We start from the raw sequence: 20,060 nt of genomic DNA on the forward strand, positions 1-20,060 counted from the left end.
CAAACCCTGTTTCCATATTGTCAGGCCGAGAAATGGATTAATTGTGCTTTTTCGATGCAGAGATTATTTGGGACGGGTCAGGCGTGGATGTGAGTACATGATGAATTTGTTAATCCACTAAATACAAAAATAATCAAACAAAGGGCGCTCACAAGTGAGGTACTAATACTAGACTACAAAATACAAACAGGAAACAAAAACACTTGCACGATGGCATGAATTAACTATAAACAAAAACAGCACAATGGCATGGCTATAAACAACTAAGACAAAACACTTACAGTGACCAAAAACAAGTGGCATGAAAAGCAAGGAGCGTGGCAGGTGATCGAGGGCATGGAGCATGAGCAGCATAGATAGTTCGGCAAGTACAGCAGAATGCAGGCAAAATGCAAATAGGTAGTAATGTTCCCAGACCGATGAACAGAAAGCAAATGACTTAAATAGTAGCTGTGGTAATTGGAAACAGGTGTGAGAGGCTGAGGATCAGGGCGTGACTAGGGGGACCAGGTGGAAACTAATGGGTTGGCATGGAAACAAACAAAACCAGGAAGTGTAAAACGGGGAACAAGAGTCCAAAAAACAAAACAAAACATGATCAAACATAAAACCTGATTCCCAGGCATGACACATATGAGTTGGGAAATTGTAAATAGTAAATAGAAACGGAATACAATGATTTGCAAATCATTTTCAACCTATATTCAGTTGAATATGCTACAAAGACAACATATTTGATGTGCAAACTGATAAACATGTTTTTTTGTGTGCAAATAATCATTAACTTTAGAATTTGATGCCAGCAACACGGGACAAAGAAGTTGGGAAAGGTGGCAATAAATACTGATAAAGTTGAGGAATGCTCATCAAACGCTTTTATGGAATGTCCCGCAGGCGTGCAGGCTAATTGGGAACAGTTGGGTGCCAAGATTGGGTATAAAAGCAGCTTCCATGAAATGCTAAGTAATTCACGAACAAGGATGGGGTGAGGGTCACCACTTTTTAAGCAAATTGTCGAACAGTTTTAGAACAACATTTCTCAATGAGCTATTGCAAGAAATTTAGGGATTTTACCATCTACGGTCTGTAAAATCATCAAAAAGTTCAGAAAATCTGGATAAATCACTGCACGTAAGCGATGATATTACGGACTTCTGATCCCTCGGGCGATGCTGCATCAAAAACCGACATCAGTGTGTAAAGGATATCACCACATGGGCTCAGGAACACTTTATAAAACCACTGTCAGTAACTATAGTTGGTCGCTACATCTGTAAGTGCAAGTTAAACCTCCACTATGCAAAGCCAAACCCATTTATCAACAATATCCTGAAACGCCGCTGGGCCCGAGCTCACCTAAGATGGACTGATGCAAAGTGAAAAGGTGTTTTGTGGTCTGACGAGTCCACACTTCAAATTTTATTTGGAATCAGAGGACGTGGTGTCCTCCAGAACAAAGAGGAAAATAACCATTCGGATTGTTATTGGTGCAAAGTTCAAAATCCAACATTTGTGATGGTGTATTAGTGCCCAAGGCATGGGTAACTTACACATCTGTGAAGGCACCATTAATGCTGAAAGGTCCATACAGGTTTTGGAGCAACATATGTTGTCATCCAAGCAACGTTATCATGGACGCCCCTGCTTATTTCGGCAAGACAAGTGTTACAACAGCGTGGCTTCGTAAAAAAAAAAGAATGCGGGTACTTTCCTGGCCCGACTGCAGTCCAGACCTGTCCCCCATCGAAAATGTGTGGCACGTTATGAAGTTTAAAATACGACAGCAGAGACCCCGGACTGTTGAACGACTGAAGCTCTACATAAAACAAGAATGAGAAAGAATTGCACTTTCAAAGCTTCAACAATTAGTTTCCTCAGTTCCCAAACGTTTATTGAGTGTTTTCAAAAGAAAAGGTGATGTAACAAAATGGTGAATATGTGCTTTCCTGTGCTGTGTACATACATCTACTGATGCCTCTGGACACATCTTCAGTGATGTGCCTGGAATCATCGGGTGTTTCGGGTCTTTCAACATCATACACCCTCCTCCAGGTGACCCAGCAGGGGCTGATCAGACCCCAGCTTGTGTCCAGATGGCTAGCTAGCTACCATGACTCCATGGCTCTCCCCTTTTGAGCCACAGCCATCTTGAGGCCCTCTCTGCCGCATCGGTGGTACTGCGGATGGCTCTCCTCCTTCTCTCTCCCTCGATGCCCAAAGTGCTGAAGGCTCTGGTCAAGGAGCGGGCTGCAAAACCCCTGCATCCAACCTCAACTGGGAGGCACCTCACTCTCCAGCCAGCCTGCTGACAGTCACTGACCAGTCCCGCGTACTTGGAGAGCTTCCTCTCAAAGGCTTCTTCCAGGCGGTCTTCCCATGGGACGGTCAGCTCCAGCAGCACTACCTGCTTGGTGGACTCAGACACGAGGACAATGTCTGGTCGCAGGGTGGTGACTGCAATGTGGCTGGGGAACTTCAGCTGATGTTCAAGGTCCACCAACAGCTGCCAGTCTCTTGCAGAGGTTAGAATGCCCGCAGAAGTTCTTCTGGCAGGGGTTGGCTGCTCCCCAGCTCTGACAAAGGTGATGATTTTCTTGGAGGGTCGGAACTGCTTCGCCCACACAAGTCCTGCGCTGATGGTTTCAGCAATGGTCTTAAGGACTTGGTCATGCCTCCAGCGGTACCGACCATCTCCAAGTGCCCTGGTGCAGCAGCTGAGGATGTGTTCCAGGGTTCCTCGCTTGGAACACAATGGGCATGCTGGTGTCTCTGCTATGCCCCATGTGTGCAGGTTAGATGGGCTTGGAAGCACATCGTACACTGCCTGGATGAGGAATTTAATGCGGTGGGGCTCGGCTTTCCACAGCTCGGCCCGGGTCACTTTCCTGTCAACCGCATTCTCCCATCTTGTCCAAGCACCCTGTTGCTTCAATCCCACTGCCTTGCAAGTTCTCATTTCCTCCACTGCAGCTCTCACCTCCTCCTGAACAAGGCAGCGCCCTTCCTTCCCGCTGGTTTTCAATTGGGGAATTGGAAAGGAGCCTAGCCCAGCTCTGCCTCGAGTGACCACTCCCACCAGGCTTCTTTGACGCAGCCTTGCCTCTGCCTCTTGAACTGCATCCTCAGCCCTCCACTTCCTACCAGTCCTCACTTGGATCCCTGCTTTAGCCACCTTCGGATCTCGTGAGTCCCTGAGCTGAACCACTTCTCTGGCTCTTGCTACCTTGAACTCTTCCTCCAAGGATTTGAAGGGCAGTTGCAGTTTGTTGGTGTTCCCGTAGAGTGCGAGGCTGCTCAGGCTCTTTGGTAATCCCAGCCATCTCCGGAGGTGGCTACTGACCCTCCTCTCTAAGGTCTCCACTGTTGAGATGGGGACTGCATAGACAAGGAGGGGCCACAGGATCCTGGGAAGAATGCCATGTTGGTAGACCCAGGCTTTGAACTTTCCAGGTAGGCCTGACTTGTCCACGGATTTCAGCCAGCCATCCAACTCAGTGCAGGTCGACTGGATAGATGTGGTATCTCTCAGAGAGCTGTCAAAAACCTTGCCCAAGCTCTTGACTGGCTTCTCTGTGATGGTTGGAATGGCTGTGCCTGTGATGTTAAACCGGAACTTGTCTTCCACCTTCCCTTTCCTCAGCACCATAGACCTTGATTTGGCGTGCTTGAAACGCATCCGGGCCCACTCCATCACCTTTTCGAGTCCCTTCAGAATCCACCGGCAGCCTGGGACTGATTCTGTCATGACAGTGAGGTCATCCATGAACGCCCTGATGGGTGGTTGCCGTTGTCCGGATTTCGATAGAGGCCCTCTGCACTCTGGCTCAGCAGACTTGGTGAGCATGTTCATGGCCAGGGAGAATAGTGTCACAGAGATAGTGCACCCTGTGATGATACCGATCTCCACCTTGTGCCAACGAGATGTTATTGCTCCCGAGGAGACCCTCATCCTGAAATTGGTGTAGTAATCAGCAATGAGGTCTCTACATCTGCTGGGGACATGATGTTTTGTTAATGTGAGCTGAACCAGCTTGTGTGGAATGGAGCCGAATGCATTTGCCAGGTCAAGCCAAAGCACTGACAGGTCGCCCTTGTTCTCTCTTGCCTCTCGAATGAGCTGTGTCACTACACCGGTATGCTCCAGACAGCCTGGCATTCCTGAAATGCCTCCCTTCTGGACAGATGTGTCGATGTAGGTGTTCTGACCCAGGTAGGTACACAGCCGTTTGGAAACAGTGCTGAAGAATATCTTTGCCTCGACGCACAGCAGGGAGATGATGCGGAACTGGTCTAGCTGGGTGGAGTTTTCCTCCTTCGGGATCCACACCCCTTCAGCTACTCTCCATTGTTCTGGGATCCTCCCTCTTCTCCAGAAGACTCGCAGGATTTTCCACAGACGCAGCAGGATTTTGGGACAGTTCTTATACACTTTGTATGAAGTGCCACTTGGTCCTGAAGCAGAGCGTGCCCTTGCTCTGCGGACAACCTCCCTGACTTCCTTTAGCTGCAGTTCTGACATGTCAAACTGCACCTCCGGTTCAGGGGGGTCTATGAGGATGTTACACTCTCCCAACTCCTGCTCTCTTGCGGGGTCGCTGTACGTCTGCTTAAGATGTTGGTCTATGTCTTCCTGCGAGGAGGCAAGTTTACCACTGCGCTTCTGCCCCAACAAATCCTTAGTGAACTTGAAGGGGTTGGAGATAAAGGCAGCACGCTTGCGTGCCCTCTCACGGCGCCGCCTCCGATGCCACTCAGCCCGGCGAAGAACCCTGATCTTATTCCGCAGGATGCACATTAGCTGGGCCAGGCCAATACGTTCCTTATCTCCGGCCTTCTTGTATTGGGACTTCAGTGCTTTCATCTCCTGCCTGATGTTGTGGATCCTCACAGCTCTTTGATTATTTGAGTACGTTGTTCCGGAGCTTTTCTTCTCCTCCTCGCCGAATCGTTCAGCAGCGATACTGACAATGATTGTTGTCATAGCTTGGAGCTTCCCGTCAGCCTCTCCCTTTACCGTTGCCTCCAGAATTTGGTCGACATCGTCATCGAACTGCTTCCACAATGAGGTCATGCTAGCTGCTGGCCATTTGATCCGCCTCCTGTCAGATTTGATGCTCAAGGGATTAGTTTCCAACACTTGGAGGTTCCGGGCACTATGGGGTGACTCCGGGCCTGGCTCCTCCTGCGTCTCACCAGGTTGCACACCTGTGCGATGTGTTGCTTCTTCTCCCAACAGGCACTTCATCCTCGCTCGGTGGATCTTTAGGCCGTGGATGTTCTTGCAGACTTTACCGCATGTACACTGCATGCTCATAGTCGTTTGTCCATTGCTTGGGTCTGTTGCCGTTGTGTCCGTCCGACCGGGGTGCTCATCCTCCCCCCCTCTCGGGCACCCCTGGGGGTATTTTTCCATTAAGTTCATCGTAGCTTTGTTGGGAATCCTCCTCTCAGAGGACACAGATTGGGTTGCCAGCCCGTTCTGCCCCGGTTGCCGTCTCTCCGAGCTGTCACTGACTCTCCAGTAGTCACCACACTCTTCATGGTTGTCATCCAGTCTTTCTTGGCTGTCACTGATAACTCAGGGTATTCGCTGTGTACATACATCTACTGATGCCTCTGGACACATCTTCAGTGATGTGCCTGGAATCATCGGGTGTTTCGGGTCTTTCAACATCATACACCCTCCTCCAGGTGACCCAGCAGGGGCTGATCAGACCCCAGCTTGTGTCCAGATGGCTAGCTAGCTACCATGACTCCATGGCTCTACCCTTTTGAGCCACAGCCATCTTGAGGCCCTCTCTGCCGCATCGGTGGTACTGCGGATGGCTCTCCTCCTTCTCTCTCCCTCGATGCCCAAAGTGCTGAAGGCTCTGGTCAAGGAGCGGGCTGCAAAACCCCTGCATCCAACCTCAACTGGGAGGCACCTCACTCTCCAGCCAGCCTGCTGACAGTCACTGACCAGTCCCGCGTACTTGGAGAGCTTCCTCTCAAAGGCTTCTTCCAGGCGGTCTTCCCATGGGACGGTCAGCTCCAGCAGCACTACCTGCTTGGTGGACTCAGACACGAGGACAATGTCTGGTCGCAGGGTGGTGACTGCAATTCCCAACTAAGTTATTTATTATTTGCAAAAAAAAAAAAAGTTTATGAGTTTGAACATCAAATATCTTGTCTTTGTACTGCATTCAATTGAATATGGGTTGAAAAGGATTTGCAAATCATTGTGTTCTGTTTATATTTACATCTAACACAACTCATATGGAAACGGGGTTTGTATATATATATATATATATATGTATATATATGTATATATATATATATGTATATATATGTATATGTATATATATATGTGTATGTATATATATATATGTATATGTGTATATATATGTATATATATGTATATGTATATATATATGTGTATGTATATATATATATATGTATATGTGTATATATATGTATATGTATATATATATGTATATGTGTATATATATATGTATATGTGTATATATATATATATGTATATATATATATATATGTATATATATATATATATATATATATATATATATATATATATATATATATATATATAAGCATCTAAATAAATTCAATATCTAAATCACAAAAATAACATCAGAACTGTACAAGAAAAGTTACAATAACTTACAGGTACAATTTTACGACAAAAGCTCTTTGTGTTTCGTGTTATTTATTCCAAGTCACTGTGCTCAACAGTGCATGTGTTTGCGTGCTGATTAAGTTCACACTGATGTTTTCGCACGTGATCGGCTCACCATTGAAAGCATCCTAACATATGGCTTCACCACCTGGTACAGGGGCTGCAGTACAAAGAACAAAAAGCAGCCTAACCGGCTGGTCAAGGCAGCCATTAAAATCATAAAATCACTCTCCAGCCTGATGGAGTTATACTAGCAGCCACCTCCATCATCACCGACTCAATCCACCCCTCCCACCACATCTCTCCCATCGGGGAGGAGATACACCAGCATTGGCTGAAAAACCAGCTGGAAGCTGAACAGCTACTTTCCTCAGGCTGTATACAACTTATTAATGGACTGTGGTCCATCCGCACATACACACTCACTGTCACTCATGACACTGAGTAACCTGTTTAGTGAAGAGATTGAATGCACTAAAAAAATGATATTCATTACTTTACTGTGATCTTTATATTTTATATGATTTACACTATTTCATGAATGTTTTTATTTGCACCATAGTCACAGATTGGTCTCTTGGGGATGTAAATGCCCAGTGAAAATGACAACACATCGCTTTACCTTTGACATACAACAACCCCCCCATCAGACCATGACGATAAGAAGATTTTTTAAATAAATCTAATAAAGTATATTGACCTACATTGGATTGATTTTAGCATGTTTAATCCCAGCATCCTTTTTTGTATGTTGTACATACAGTACAGGCCAAAAAGTTTGGACACACCTTCTCCTCATTCAATGTGTTTTCTTTATTTTCATGACTGTTCACATTGTAGATTGTCACTGAATGCATCAAAACTATAAATCATGGGTGTCAAACTCTGGCCCGCGGGCCAAATTTGGCCCGCCGTGTAATTAAATTTGGCCCTTGAGGCAATATCTAATTAACATTACAGCTGGCCCGCCGTTATTACACAGCAGCGGTGCCACTGTAACCAGGGGCGCCGCTAGGGGTTTTGGGCCCCATGAAAAGAATCTTTACAGGGCCCCCAACACATAATTTCATATAATTTCATCATCATCAGGGGCCTCTCTGGGCCACCCTCCATCATGGGCCCCTAGAATCTGTATCCTCTACCCCCCCTTTTCGGCGCCCCTGGCTGTAACACCGCAATTTCTCACATTTGCCAATCCTCCCGAAGTTCAGTGCCCCTCCCGAAAATCTCCCGGGGCAAGCACGCATTCTACCGATTTTCACCCGGACAACAATATTGAGGGCGTGACTCAAAGGCACTGCCTTTAGCATTCTCTACAACCTGTCGTCACGTCCACATTTCCTCCATACAAACAGCGTGCAGGCCCACTCGCATAATATATGCGGCTATTACACACACATAAGTGAATGCAAGGCATACTTGGTCAATAGCCATACAGGTCACACTGAGGGTGGCTGTATAAACAACTTTAACACTGTTAAAAATATGCGCCACACTGTGAACTCACACCAAACAAGAATGAGAAACACATTTCGGAAGAACATCTGCACTGTAACATAACATGAACACAACAGAACAAATGCCCAAACCCCCTTGCAGCACTAACTCTTTCGGGACGCTACAATATATTTTGATATTTACCTCAGAAGGCTGCAAATAGAAGAGGCATTACATTTGTATTTAAATTTTATTTGGTATGCCATTGATATGTTTTAATTATTATTATTATTATTTGAAACTCGATTTTGCATGTCACTATAAAGTTACTGTATGTAAGCCTTGCTTGTTCAATGTTCAACGCAAAACATGTTTGGGTCCTTATTAAAAGATACATTTTTTCAACCTTGGCCCGCGACTTTGTTCAGTTTTAAATTTTGGCCCACTCTGTATTTGAGTTTGACACCCCTGCTATAAATGAACACATGTGGAGTTAACAAAAAAAAAAAAGATGAAATAACTGAAAACATGTTTTATATTCTAGTTTTTTCTGATTGCTCTGATTACTGCACACTCTTGGCGTTCTCTCGATGAGCTTCAAGAGGTAGTCACCTGAAATGGTTTTCACTTCACAGGTGTGCCTTATCAGTGCTGATTGGAGGGATATCTTGCTTGTGAATGAGAATGTGTCCAAACTTTTGGCCTGTACTGTATATTTATATATTTTTTGGAGGATTAATTTCTTAAAAGAATTGCATAACATGAAATTAAGCTGGCGACGGATTAGCTATACGTTAAGTACTTAAATCTAAGTACTTTATGAAACAAGACATGACATTATAATCCATCCATCCATCCATTTTCTACCGCTTATTCCCTTTTGGGGTCGCGGGGGGCGCTGGCGCCTATCTCAGCTACAATTGGGCGGAAGGCGGGGTACACCCTGGACAAGTCGCCACCTCATCGCAGGGCCATGACAATATAATATCTGGCCTAGAAGTTATAATAAAACCATTTCATAACAGGTTACAGGTTACCAACCTATGGTTGCTGACATATGTGGTAGGGCTGGGCGACATGGCTTTTTTTAAGTATTTCTATATTTTTAGGCCATATCGCGATACACGATATATATCTCGATATGTTGCCTTGGCCTTGAATTAACACTTGATACATATAATCACAGCAGTATAATGATTCAATGTGTCTACATTAAAACATTCTTGTTCATACCGCGTTAATGTATGCTCATTTTAAACTTTAATGCAGAGAAGGAAATCACAACTAAGTCAATTGACCAAAACTGTATTTATTAAACAGATATTAAGCAATGGCACGGACATTCATGTCATTTCCAAAACAGAAAGTGCAAGATTGTCAGAGACATTTTAAGTGTAAAATAAAAATGAGCTGCATAATAGAAAATCAAATGATGTTCGTTCGTCCTTCGCTATGTGGCACGGACGTTATTAAATTCTGTTGTTAACCATTTTTTCATACAGTGTTGATCTAGAAATGTTTGCCTCTGCATTTTGATGGTGTGGGCGTGTGGCACCGAACAGAGATGTTGATATGCAGAGTAATCACTCTTCATTCTGTAGCGGGTGACTTTTCAAATGATGCTACATACTAGCAGTAATGCTACTTTTTATAGCAACTGTTGCGATCCGTGACTCAGATCTTCACATGTTTATTGTTCCATCTTTGTTTCATTCTCTTCCGACCCACTTACTTCCTGTTTAGTCCGTTACCATGGTTACACATTGATTTCACCTGCTCCTCATTTTCTACACACACCTGGTTCTCCTTGATTACTCCCTATATAAGTTTTCCTCTTTTCTTTGTTCAGTCTGGGTCCATAAATTTGCCTTTGAGCAACGGTATCGACTGACTTCACGTACGTATATTCTCGCTGGCTTTTCACGCTAAGCCTTTGTTTTATTCCAGCTCTCACACTGATTAATTGTTTTTCCTTTTTGTGTGCCCTCGTGCCAGTCTTAGTTTTTCTGTTTTCTATTCCTAGCTTATATGCTAGCGGCCTTGGTTTATTTTGTCTGTTAGCTCCAGTCTTTTTGTTCGTAGCCTGCTTTTGTTAAGTTCAATAAATCATTTAAACTTATCATTGCTGTGTACTTGTCGATGCATCCACGGAGGGACAAACCCGGCATTACTATGCCAATCAGCTTTTGCCGCATGCTTGACTTACTTCGGTTGTCTGTTCGACATATTCCCACTTGAAGCCAAACCACCGCGAAACGATGGACCCCCTGCTGTTTTTCTTGGGAATTACTTCTTCCTTCATTCGCACCTTCTTTCTCTCGTATTACCGCTCGCACGGCTCTGCTAGCATCACAGCTAATGTTACACATGCCGCTACCTCTCTGCTCCACGAGGGCGTATACGTATGTGACGTATGACGTGAGAGTATGTGACAAATGTAAGAAGTGCTCTTGCTGTCTGTGAGAAAGAGAGACAGGAAAGAGCGAGAAGAGTCTGTAGTGTAATGCCCGCAGTTAAAAGCAACTGCGTGAGAACGTATACTCGAACATCAGGATATAGTCATTTTCTATATAGCACAGAGACACACCCGCGTTATATCTTGTATATCGATATATCGCCCAAGCCTAAGATGTGGTAACGTATTACGTTATTGCCGGTTTTTAGATCTGATCAATGAATGTAGTTTGTGTCGGTTTTCTCTGTCTGGACTCTTAATCATCTACATCAGGGGTCACCAACCTTTTTGAAACCAAAAGCTACTTCTTGGGTACTGATTAATGCGAAGGGCTACCAGTTTGATACACACTTAAATAAATTGCCAGAAAAAGCCAATTTGCTCAATTTATATAAATACATCTATACATATACATATATATATATATATATATATATATATATATATATATATATATATATATGTACATATATATATATGTATATATATATATATATATATATATATATATATATATATGAAAAAATGGGTATTTCTGTCTGTCATTCTGTCGTACATTTTTTTTCCTTTTACGGAAGGTTTTTTGTAGAGAATAAATTATGAAAAAAACACTTAATTGAACGGTCTAAAAGAGGAGAAAACAGGAAAGAAATTAACATAACATTTTGAAACATAGTTTATCTTCAATTTCGACTCTTTAGAATTCAAAATTCAACCGAAAAAAAGAAGAGTAAAAACTAGCTAATTCGAATCTTTTTGAAAAAATTAAAAAAAGAATTTATGGAACATAATTTGTAATTTTTTCTGATTAATATTGATTTTAGAATTTTGATGACATGTTTTAAATAGGTTAAAATCCAATCTGCATTTTGTTAGAATATATAACAAATTGGACCAAGCTATATTTCTAACAAAGACGAATCATTATTTCTTCTAGATTTTCCAGAACAAAAATTTTAAAAGAAATTCAAAAGACTTTGAAATAAGATTTAAATTTGATCCTAAAGATTTTCTAGATTTGCCAGAATATTTTTTTGAATTTTAATCATAAGTTTGAAGAAATATTTCACAAATATTCTTCGTCGAAAAAACAGAAGCTAAAGTTAAGAATTAAGTTAAAATATATTTATTATTCTTTACAATAAAAAATGTTTCTTTTACTTGAACATTGATTTAAATTTTCATGAAAGAAGAGGAAGGAATTTAAAAGTTAAAAAGGTATATGTGTTTAAAAATCCTAAAATCATTTTTAAGGTTGTATTTTTTCTCTAAAATTGTCTTTCTGAAAGTTATAAGAAGCAAAGTAAAAAAATAAATGAATTTATTTAAACAAGTGAAGACCAAGTCTTTAAAATATTTTCTTGGATTTTCAAATTCTATTTGAGTTTTGTTTCTCTTAGAATTAAAAATGTCGAGCGAAGCGAGACCAGCTTGCTAGTAAATAAATGAAATTTAAGAAATAGAGGCAGCTCACTGGTAAGTGCTGCTTTTTGAGCTATTTTTAGAAAAAGCCAGAGGGCTACTCATCTGGTCTTTACGGGCTACCTGGTGCATGCGGGCACCACGTTGGTGACCCCTGATCTACATGCTAATTTCCCGATTATAGAGCGCGACTCCTAAGGGAATAAGCGGTAGAAAATGGATGGATGGATAGCTGGTTACTCGCATCTGTGATGCGGTTCCAGGAAGACTTCTGTTAAAGTGCACAAAGCATGTATTCTTCTGTTGTTTTGCTACTTTACATTCAAGATAGCTGGGTACGTATTGGCCCACACTTCACAGAAAAAGTTCGGCCGAGGGTTTGTTTTCCCTCTCAGTCACCAGAATTGTAAAGTTAAAACACAGTGGTACCATTTTTACATTTTTAGAGATTTGATGTAAAAACCCACTTTTTCTATGGTAAAATGATAGCGACTGAGCTGCCTGTCTACATAGAACGTAAAAAAAAAAAATTACATAGTGATCAAATACATGTGCAATTGCATAATAGTATCACGAGGCGAATCCTTATACATTTATATTAATTTATTACTCACTGTTACAAGCGACCCTCTGAGGGCAGCCATAACTGCGATGTTTGACACCCCTGCTCTAAAGTAACGGTACTTTTACTTGAGTAAAATTTTTGGCTACTGTACCCACTTCTGATATAACTGTTATTTGAGAGTTGTAGTTACGTGCACCAGTGGCGTCGCCAGACAGATTTCACTGGGGCATGTGCCCCAGTGTTGATCTGCAGTGCCCCAGTAAAATTTTCACCAATAAAAAAAAAAAAACGCTTCAGAGTTTTAAGTCTACATAACATAGACAACAGCGAACATACTTCTTAGTATGGTAATTGATTGCTACTGTATTCACTCCACGAAACAATGAGCACATGGCTAATTAATATGGTAATTTATTCATGTGTGGATCGAGACTTCAGTAGAGAGAGAGAGAGAGAGAGAGAGAGAGAGAGAGAAAGAGAGAGAGGATGCGAATCACTGCTGAGGTAGGTAACGTTAGCCAACAACAATTTGTTAATTATATTATTTGGATTTTGATTTGACTCAAACTGTAACTCCTAGATGGATATCAGAAAGTTATTCGCCCGCAGCAGAGAAGAAGCAGCGAGGAATGAGAGATGTAAATGAAGTCCTAGCTAGCTAGGCAACATCATTGTCTTAAGTTGATGCTAAGTTAGCTAACCTTATTCCTTGTATCAAGACAAACATATTCATTTGCTGTACGAGCTGTGGGGGAAATTTCCAATGAACATGAAACATAACGTTGGTTGTTGTCTGCTGGTTCTGCATCAATGATGATTTGGAGTAAGCATGTGTGAGTTGAGTGCTTCTCAAATGGTTTATCGATCTTCAGGAAGAACAGTTTTTTTCCATATCAAGTCGGGAGCCAAATTTTTTAATCATTCAAGTTTATTTCACAGAAAAAAAGCACAGTAGACTTGTCTTGTTAATCGGTGTGACTTTGACTAAAATAATCTTATTTTGTCACCAGAAAAATGGCTACAGCTAAAGCATCTGGTTTTGTTTCCAGAAAAAATAGTAACATTTCTGTATTTGTTTTCAGATAGATGGCTGAAAATATCGGGTTTTGTTGCCCCATTTAGATTTCTAAAAAATATTTTTCCATGTCTGTCCTGAGTCCTCCTCCAACTTGTTAGTCGGTTTGCATTTTGCTAAAATACTCACTAATAGTCACTAGAAAAATGGCTAAAAATATCTGGTTTTGTTGCCACAATTTCATTTTTTTCTCCCTAAACTTTTTTTTTCATGCACACATCTGACTGCGACTTACTGAAAATGACACACAATCCACTTTTATGTCACGACCCAGCAGTTGGGAACCACTGGTCAACTGTATAACAGTTACTGTAATATTTCCATGTCTGTCCAGAGTGATTGACCACTTTGCAAAAATAAAAACGAGACGTTTCAGTTTACTTCTCAGAAAATGATTCCCTGAACAGACACACAACAGTTGTTCATTTATTCTACTACTGTGGCTTTATTGTTTTGTGTGTATTTTATAGTTTTGTGTATCGGAAATAGGATTAGCCACATTGCCATAAATGGAAATTAAATAATATAAAAGAACCCAGAGATGTAGGGGTGCTTTATTTTTTGTTTTACTTTTGTAGATGTTAAATTTGCAGGTTACTGCAATATATATTTCAAAAAGATTCATTGCTCTTCCTTTTTGCTTTTACCAGTAGCAGTTTAGAAGTCTGGAGTAAAAAAGTGCACAAGTAGGTCAAATGCATTAGTTAATTTCAGATGGTTAATCAAAGATCCATACAACATAATCTAATATGATTTCATAGTTTAAAGCACTATTTATGTATTTTTTATGATAAATAAGTGCAAAAAATGTTTTTGCTTGCGCGCTTTGCACGCTCACATGAATTATTTGTGCCCCAGGTGTGCCCCAGTACAGTATTAGGTCTAGTGACGCCCCTGACGTGCACTATTCCTAAATATAAACTTTGTGAAAGAAGAATACACTATATATATATATATATATATATACCACCCATTCAAATGATCAGAATCAGGTGTACAAATCACTTGGCCCGACCACAGGTGTGTAAAATCAAGCACTTAGGCATGGAGACTGTTTCTACAAACATTTGTGAAAGAATGGGCCGCTCTCAGGAGCACAGTGATTTCCAGCGTGGAACTGTCATAGGATGCCACCTGTGCAACAAATCCAGTCGTGATATTTCCTTGCTTCTAAATATTCCAAAGTCAACTGTCTGCTTTATTATAAGAAAAACATGGACGAGTTTGGGAACAACAGTAACTCAGCCACAAAGTGGTAGGCATGTGAAGTTTGGTGGAGGAGGAATTATGGTGTGGGGTTGTTTTTCAGGGGTTGGGCTTGGCCCCTTAGTTCCGGTGAAAGGAGCTTTGAATGCCCCAAAATACCAAAACATTTTGGACAATTCCATGCTCCCAACCTTGTAGAAACAGTTTGGAGCGGGCCCCTTCCTTTTCCAACACCAGTGCACAAATCAAGGTCCATAAGGACATGAATGACAGAGTTTGGTGTGGATGAAGTTGACTGGCCTGCACAGAGTCCTGACTTGAACCCGATAGAACACCTTTGGGATAAATTAGAACGAAGACTGAGAACCAGGCCTTTTCGACCAACATTAGTGTGGTACCTCACCAATGCGCTTTTGGAAGAATGGTCGAAAAAATCCTATCAACACACTCCGCAACCTTGTGGACAGCCTTCCCAGAAGAGTTGAAGCTGTAATAGCTGGACTGACATCATTACGAACTATGAGTTACGAATGGGATGGCACTTCAAGTTCATATGTGAGTCAAGGCTTGTGGCCAAATACTTTTGGCAATATAGTGTATGTTGAACATTACCTGAATGAGCATACAGAGTATTGTATTTGAAAAAAAAAGTGTTGTAAAATTATGGAGGAACTGATAAAATTTTACGTAACTTGAAAATTTTGCACATAGTTTTTGTTTTCTAAAACCATCAAATACACAGTATTGTAATCATGTCTTGAAAAAAGAACTGTTAAAAAGGATTAAGGACCCAAAATTAACGAGAAGATGAGTGTATGTAACATTCTGACAGGAAATGTTCAGCATGTAGAAACAATGAAGATGTTTTTTTTTGACCCACATGTTCTTTTTCTCCACAGCTCCATCACAGATCAGTGAAGTCATCAAGGAGAAAGTTCACCAGCGTAGCATCCAGCTCTCCTGGCAGGAGCCCCAGCAATCCAATGGGATCATCACAGAATATGAAATCAAATACTATGAAAAAGTAAGACACATTGTCTCTTTCTGTTACTTATTAGCCTTCTTAGAGTGGGATACACATGTAGTTCACATGTACTCTCAAGTCACCTCAAGATTGAGGCAAAGATGGGAGGATGTGGTGCAGTGTTAAAAGTAAAGCCTGGTGTATACTCTGGCGTGGCGCAGCTTACGTTGCCCCCCTCACCCTGCGTAGCCTCCCGCGTAGCCTTCGTGCACCTCCAAAAAAATCCTAGGTCCATGTCGCCGACGATGCAGAACGCAAAGCTGCGATTGGTCAGTTTTTTTTTACCAAAGAGGGTCCTGAAGACTAACGAGCAGAATTTGTGCATAAAATGCCCAAATGATCGTATGAAATAAAACAACAATAATTGAACATTTGCCAGAAAACTGATAGTGTGTACTTGATATTGTCGAAGCGTGGACTTTGGTGTGGTTTGTTTTCCCGTGGTGCAAATCGACTGGACCGGACATGGCGTGAAGGTAACGACATCTCTTAATCTTAACTCAAAAAAAGTACAAACGAAAGGCACTCACAGAGGAGGTACAAAAACTTGGCTCTGAAAACAAAAACTCGCACAATGGCAGAACTATGAACAACAAAAACGAAAACACTTACTGTGGCGTGAAAAGCATGAATCTATGGCAAGAAGTGAGCAATCAGGTATCAAGGGTGTGTAGAGAGTGATGTTGCCAAGCTGACTGCCTGGCAAGTACAGGCTTAAATAGTGCTGTGATTATTGACAGGTGCATGAGTCCAAACACATGAGCCAGGTGAAACTAATGGTTGTCATTGGGGCTGCGAATCTTTGGGTGTCCCACGATTCGATTCAATATCGATTCTTGGGGTTGCGATTCAATTATATTTAAATTTTTTCGATTTAACGCGATTCTCGATTCAAAAACGATATTTTTCCGATTCAAAACAATTCTGTATTCATTCAATACATAGGATTTCAGCAGGATCTACTCCAGTCTGCTGACATGCTAGCAGAGCTTTTATAATTGTAAAGGACAATGTTTTATCAACTGATTGCAATAATGTAAATTTGTTTTAACTATTAAACGAACCAAAAATATGACTTATTTTATCTTTGTGAAAACATTGGACACAGTGTGTCGTCAAGCTTATGAGATGCGATGCAGGTGTAAGCCACTGTGACACTATTGTTTCTTTTTTTTTTTATAAATATCTAATGATAATGTCAATGAGAAATTTTTAATCACTGTTATGCTGAAATTATAACTAATATTGATACTATTGTTGATAATATTCATTTTTGTTTCACTACTTTTGGTTTGTTCTGTGTCGTGTTTGTGTCTCCTTTCAATTGCTCTGTTTATTGCGGTTCTGAGTGTTGCTGGGTCAGGTTTGGTTTTGGAATTTGATTGCATTGTTATGGTATTGCTGTGTATGGTTTTGTTGGATTGATTAAAAAAAATAAATAAATAAAAAAATCTTTAAAAAAAAAAAAAAGAATCGATTCGGAATCTCACAACATGATAATCGCGATTCGTATTTGAATCGATTTTTTCCCACACCCCTAGTTGTCATGGAAACTAAAACAAACCAGGGTGCGCAAAAACAGGAACTAATGGAGTCAAGAACAGAACAGAACATGAATAAACAGAACATGATCACAAAGACACTACAGATATCTTGTTGCGCTCAGTTTGTTGTGTTGTTGTGTCCAGAATATGTCACAAAGTACGGCACTCTTAACTTTTATTGACAATCTAGTAGGTTTGTCCCAATACCAACATTTTAGTAACGGTACCGGTACCAAAATGTATTTCGATACTTTTGGGTACTCTTTTAAATAAGGGGGACAACAAAAAATTGAATCATTGGTTTTATTTTAACGAAAAATCTTACGGTAAATTAAACATATGTTTTTTATTGCAATCGAATAAAAATGTTGTCCTTAAATAAAATAGTGAACATACTAAACAACTTGGCCCTGTGACGAGGCGGCGACTTGTCCAGGGTGTACACCGCCTTCCGCCTGAATGCAGCTGAGATAGGCTCCAGCACCCCCCGTGACCCAAAAAGGGACAAGCGGTAGAAAATGGATGGATGGATGGATGGATGGACTACACAACTTGTCTTTTAGTAGTAAGTAAGCAAACAAAGTCTCCTAATTTGTCTGCTGATGTATGCAGAAACATATAGTGTCATTTTCCATTCTATTTTGTCAAAATTGTGATGGACAAGCTGTAAAAATTATTTATTAATCCACTTGTTCAGTTACTGTTAATATCTGCTTATTTTCGGTTTCAAAGTGTTCTATCTACACTTCTGTTAAAATACAATAATCACTTATTCTTCTGTTGTCTGGATACTTTTTATTAGTTTTGGATGATACAAAAAATTTAGGCATCGATCCGATACCAAGTAGTTACAGGATCATACATTGGTTATATTCAAATTCCTCATGTGTCTAGGGACATTTTTCATGGGCTTATAAACATAATACAATTTTTTTTAAAAAGGAAATAAGATTTTGTGACGATGAAAAATATTGCTGTAAGAATAGTAGTATTGTACTTGGCATCATTACAGTGGATGTTAGGTGTACATCCACCAATGGCATTTGTTTACATTTAGGGGTGCTAGCTTGCTGTTAGCAGTTAGCTATCGTATCCTGCTACTGTGTGTAGTGAAACATGTTTAGTTATTCCTCGTCCTGCAGGGATGATACTTGAAAGAAACTCACTTTATTTGTCGCCATGGAGGCCAGGATTAGTGATTTAGAAGTAGCTAAACCACTGCCAACAGCAGACGGATATTCACCGCTAGCTAGCTAGCCATGTCTCAAAGCACCTCTTCCTGAGGGGTTTCAGTGCGGCAGTTCTCCCTTTTCTGTCTACACAAATTGTCTGCTTGTACAAACCCCGTTTCCATTTGAGTTGGGAAATTGTGTTAGATGTAAATATAAAAGGAATACAATGATTTGAGATCATTTTCAACCCATATTCAGTTGAATATGCTAAAAAGACAACCTATTTGATGTTCAAAATGATAAAAAAAAAAAAAAATTGTGCAAATAATCATTAATTTTAGAATTTGATGCCTGCAACACGTGACAAAGAAGTTGGGAAAGGTGGCAATAAATATTTATAAAGTTGAGGAATGCTCATCAAACACTTATATGGATCATCCCACAGGTATGCAGGGTAATTGGGAACAGGTAGGTGCCATGATTGGGTATAAAAGCAGCTTCCATGAAATGCTAAGTATTTCACAAACAAGGATGGGGCGAGGGTCACCAATTTGTAAGAAAATTGTCCATCAGTTTTACAACAACATTTCTCAACGAGCTATTGCAAGGAATTTAGGGATTTTACCATCTACGGTCCGAAAAATCATCAAAAATTTCAAGAATTTGGAGAAATCACTGCACGTAAGCGATGATATTACGGACTTTTGATCCCTCAGGCGGTACTGCATCAAAAACCGACATCAGTGTGTCAAGGATATCACCACATGGACTCAGGAACACTTCATAAAACCACTGTCAGTAACTACAGTCGGTCGCTACATCTGTAAGTGCAAGTTAAAACTCTACTGTGGAAAGCCAATCCCATTTATCAACAATATTCTGTAACGCCGCCGGCTTGGCTGGGCCCGAGCTCATCTTAGATGGACTGATGCAAAGTGGAAAGGTGTTCTATGGTCTGACGAGTCCACATTTCAAATTATATTGGAAACAGAGGACGTGGTGTCCTCCAGAACAAAGAGGAAAATAACCATTCGGATTGTTATAGGCGCAAAGTTAAAACGCCAGTGTCTGTGATGGTATGGGGGTGTATTAGTGCCCAAGGCATGGGTAACTTACACATCCGTGAAAGCACCATTAATGCTGAAAGGTCCATACAGGTTTTGGAGCAACATATGTTGTCATCCAAGCAACGTTATCATGGATGCCCCTGCTTATTTCAGCAAGACAAGTGTTACAACAGCGTGGCTTCGTAAAAAAAGAGTGCGGGTGTTTCCTGGCCCGCCTGTAGTCCAGACATGTCTCCCATCGAAAATGTGTGGCGCATTATGAAGCGTAAAATACGACAGCGGAGACCCCGGACTGTTGAACGACTGAAGCTCTACATAAAACAAGAATGGGAAAGAATTCCACTTTAAAAGCTTCAACAATTAGTTTCCTAATTGAGTGTTGTTAAAAGGTGATGTGACACAGTGGTGAACATGTCC

General features: G+C 41.0%; 1 protein-coding gene across 4 annotated transcripts in view; it reads left to right on the forward strand.

Annotated features, from left to right (window-relative positions):
- The window catches only part of epha7 (eph receptor A7), a 258,157-nt gene that overhangs the window by 140,306 nt on the left and 97,791 nt on the right, over nucleotides 1–20,060 (forward strand). For all 4 annotated transcript variants that reach the window (XM_061900384.1, XM_061900385.1, XM_061900386.1 and 1 more), the window contains exon 6: nucleotides 15,736–15,860. In XM_061900384.1, the coding sequence (XP_061756368.1) occupies nucleotides 15,736–15,860 (125 nt within the window). The remainder of the gene's footprint in view (nucleotides 1–15,735; nucleotides 15,861–20,060) is intronic.

The sequence above is a fragment of the Nerophis ophidion genome, linkage group LG05 (assembly GCF_033978795.1).
Source record: "Nerophis ophidion isolate RoL-2023_Sa linkage group LG05, RoL_Noph_v1.0, whole genome shotgun sequence".
Lineage (NCBI taxonomy): Eukaryota > Metazoa > Chordata > Actinopteri > Syngnathiformes > Syngnathidae > Nerophis > Nerophis ophidion.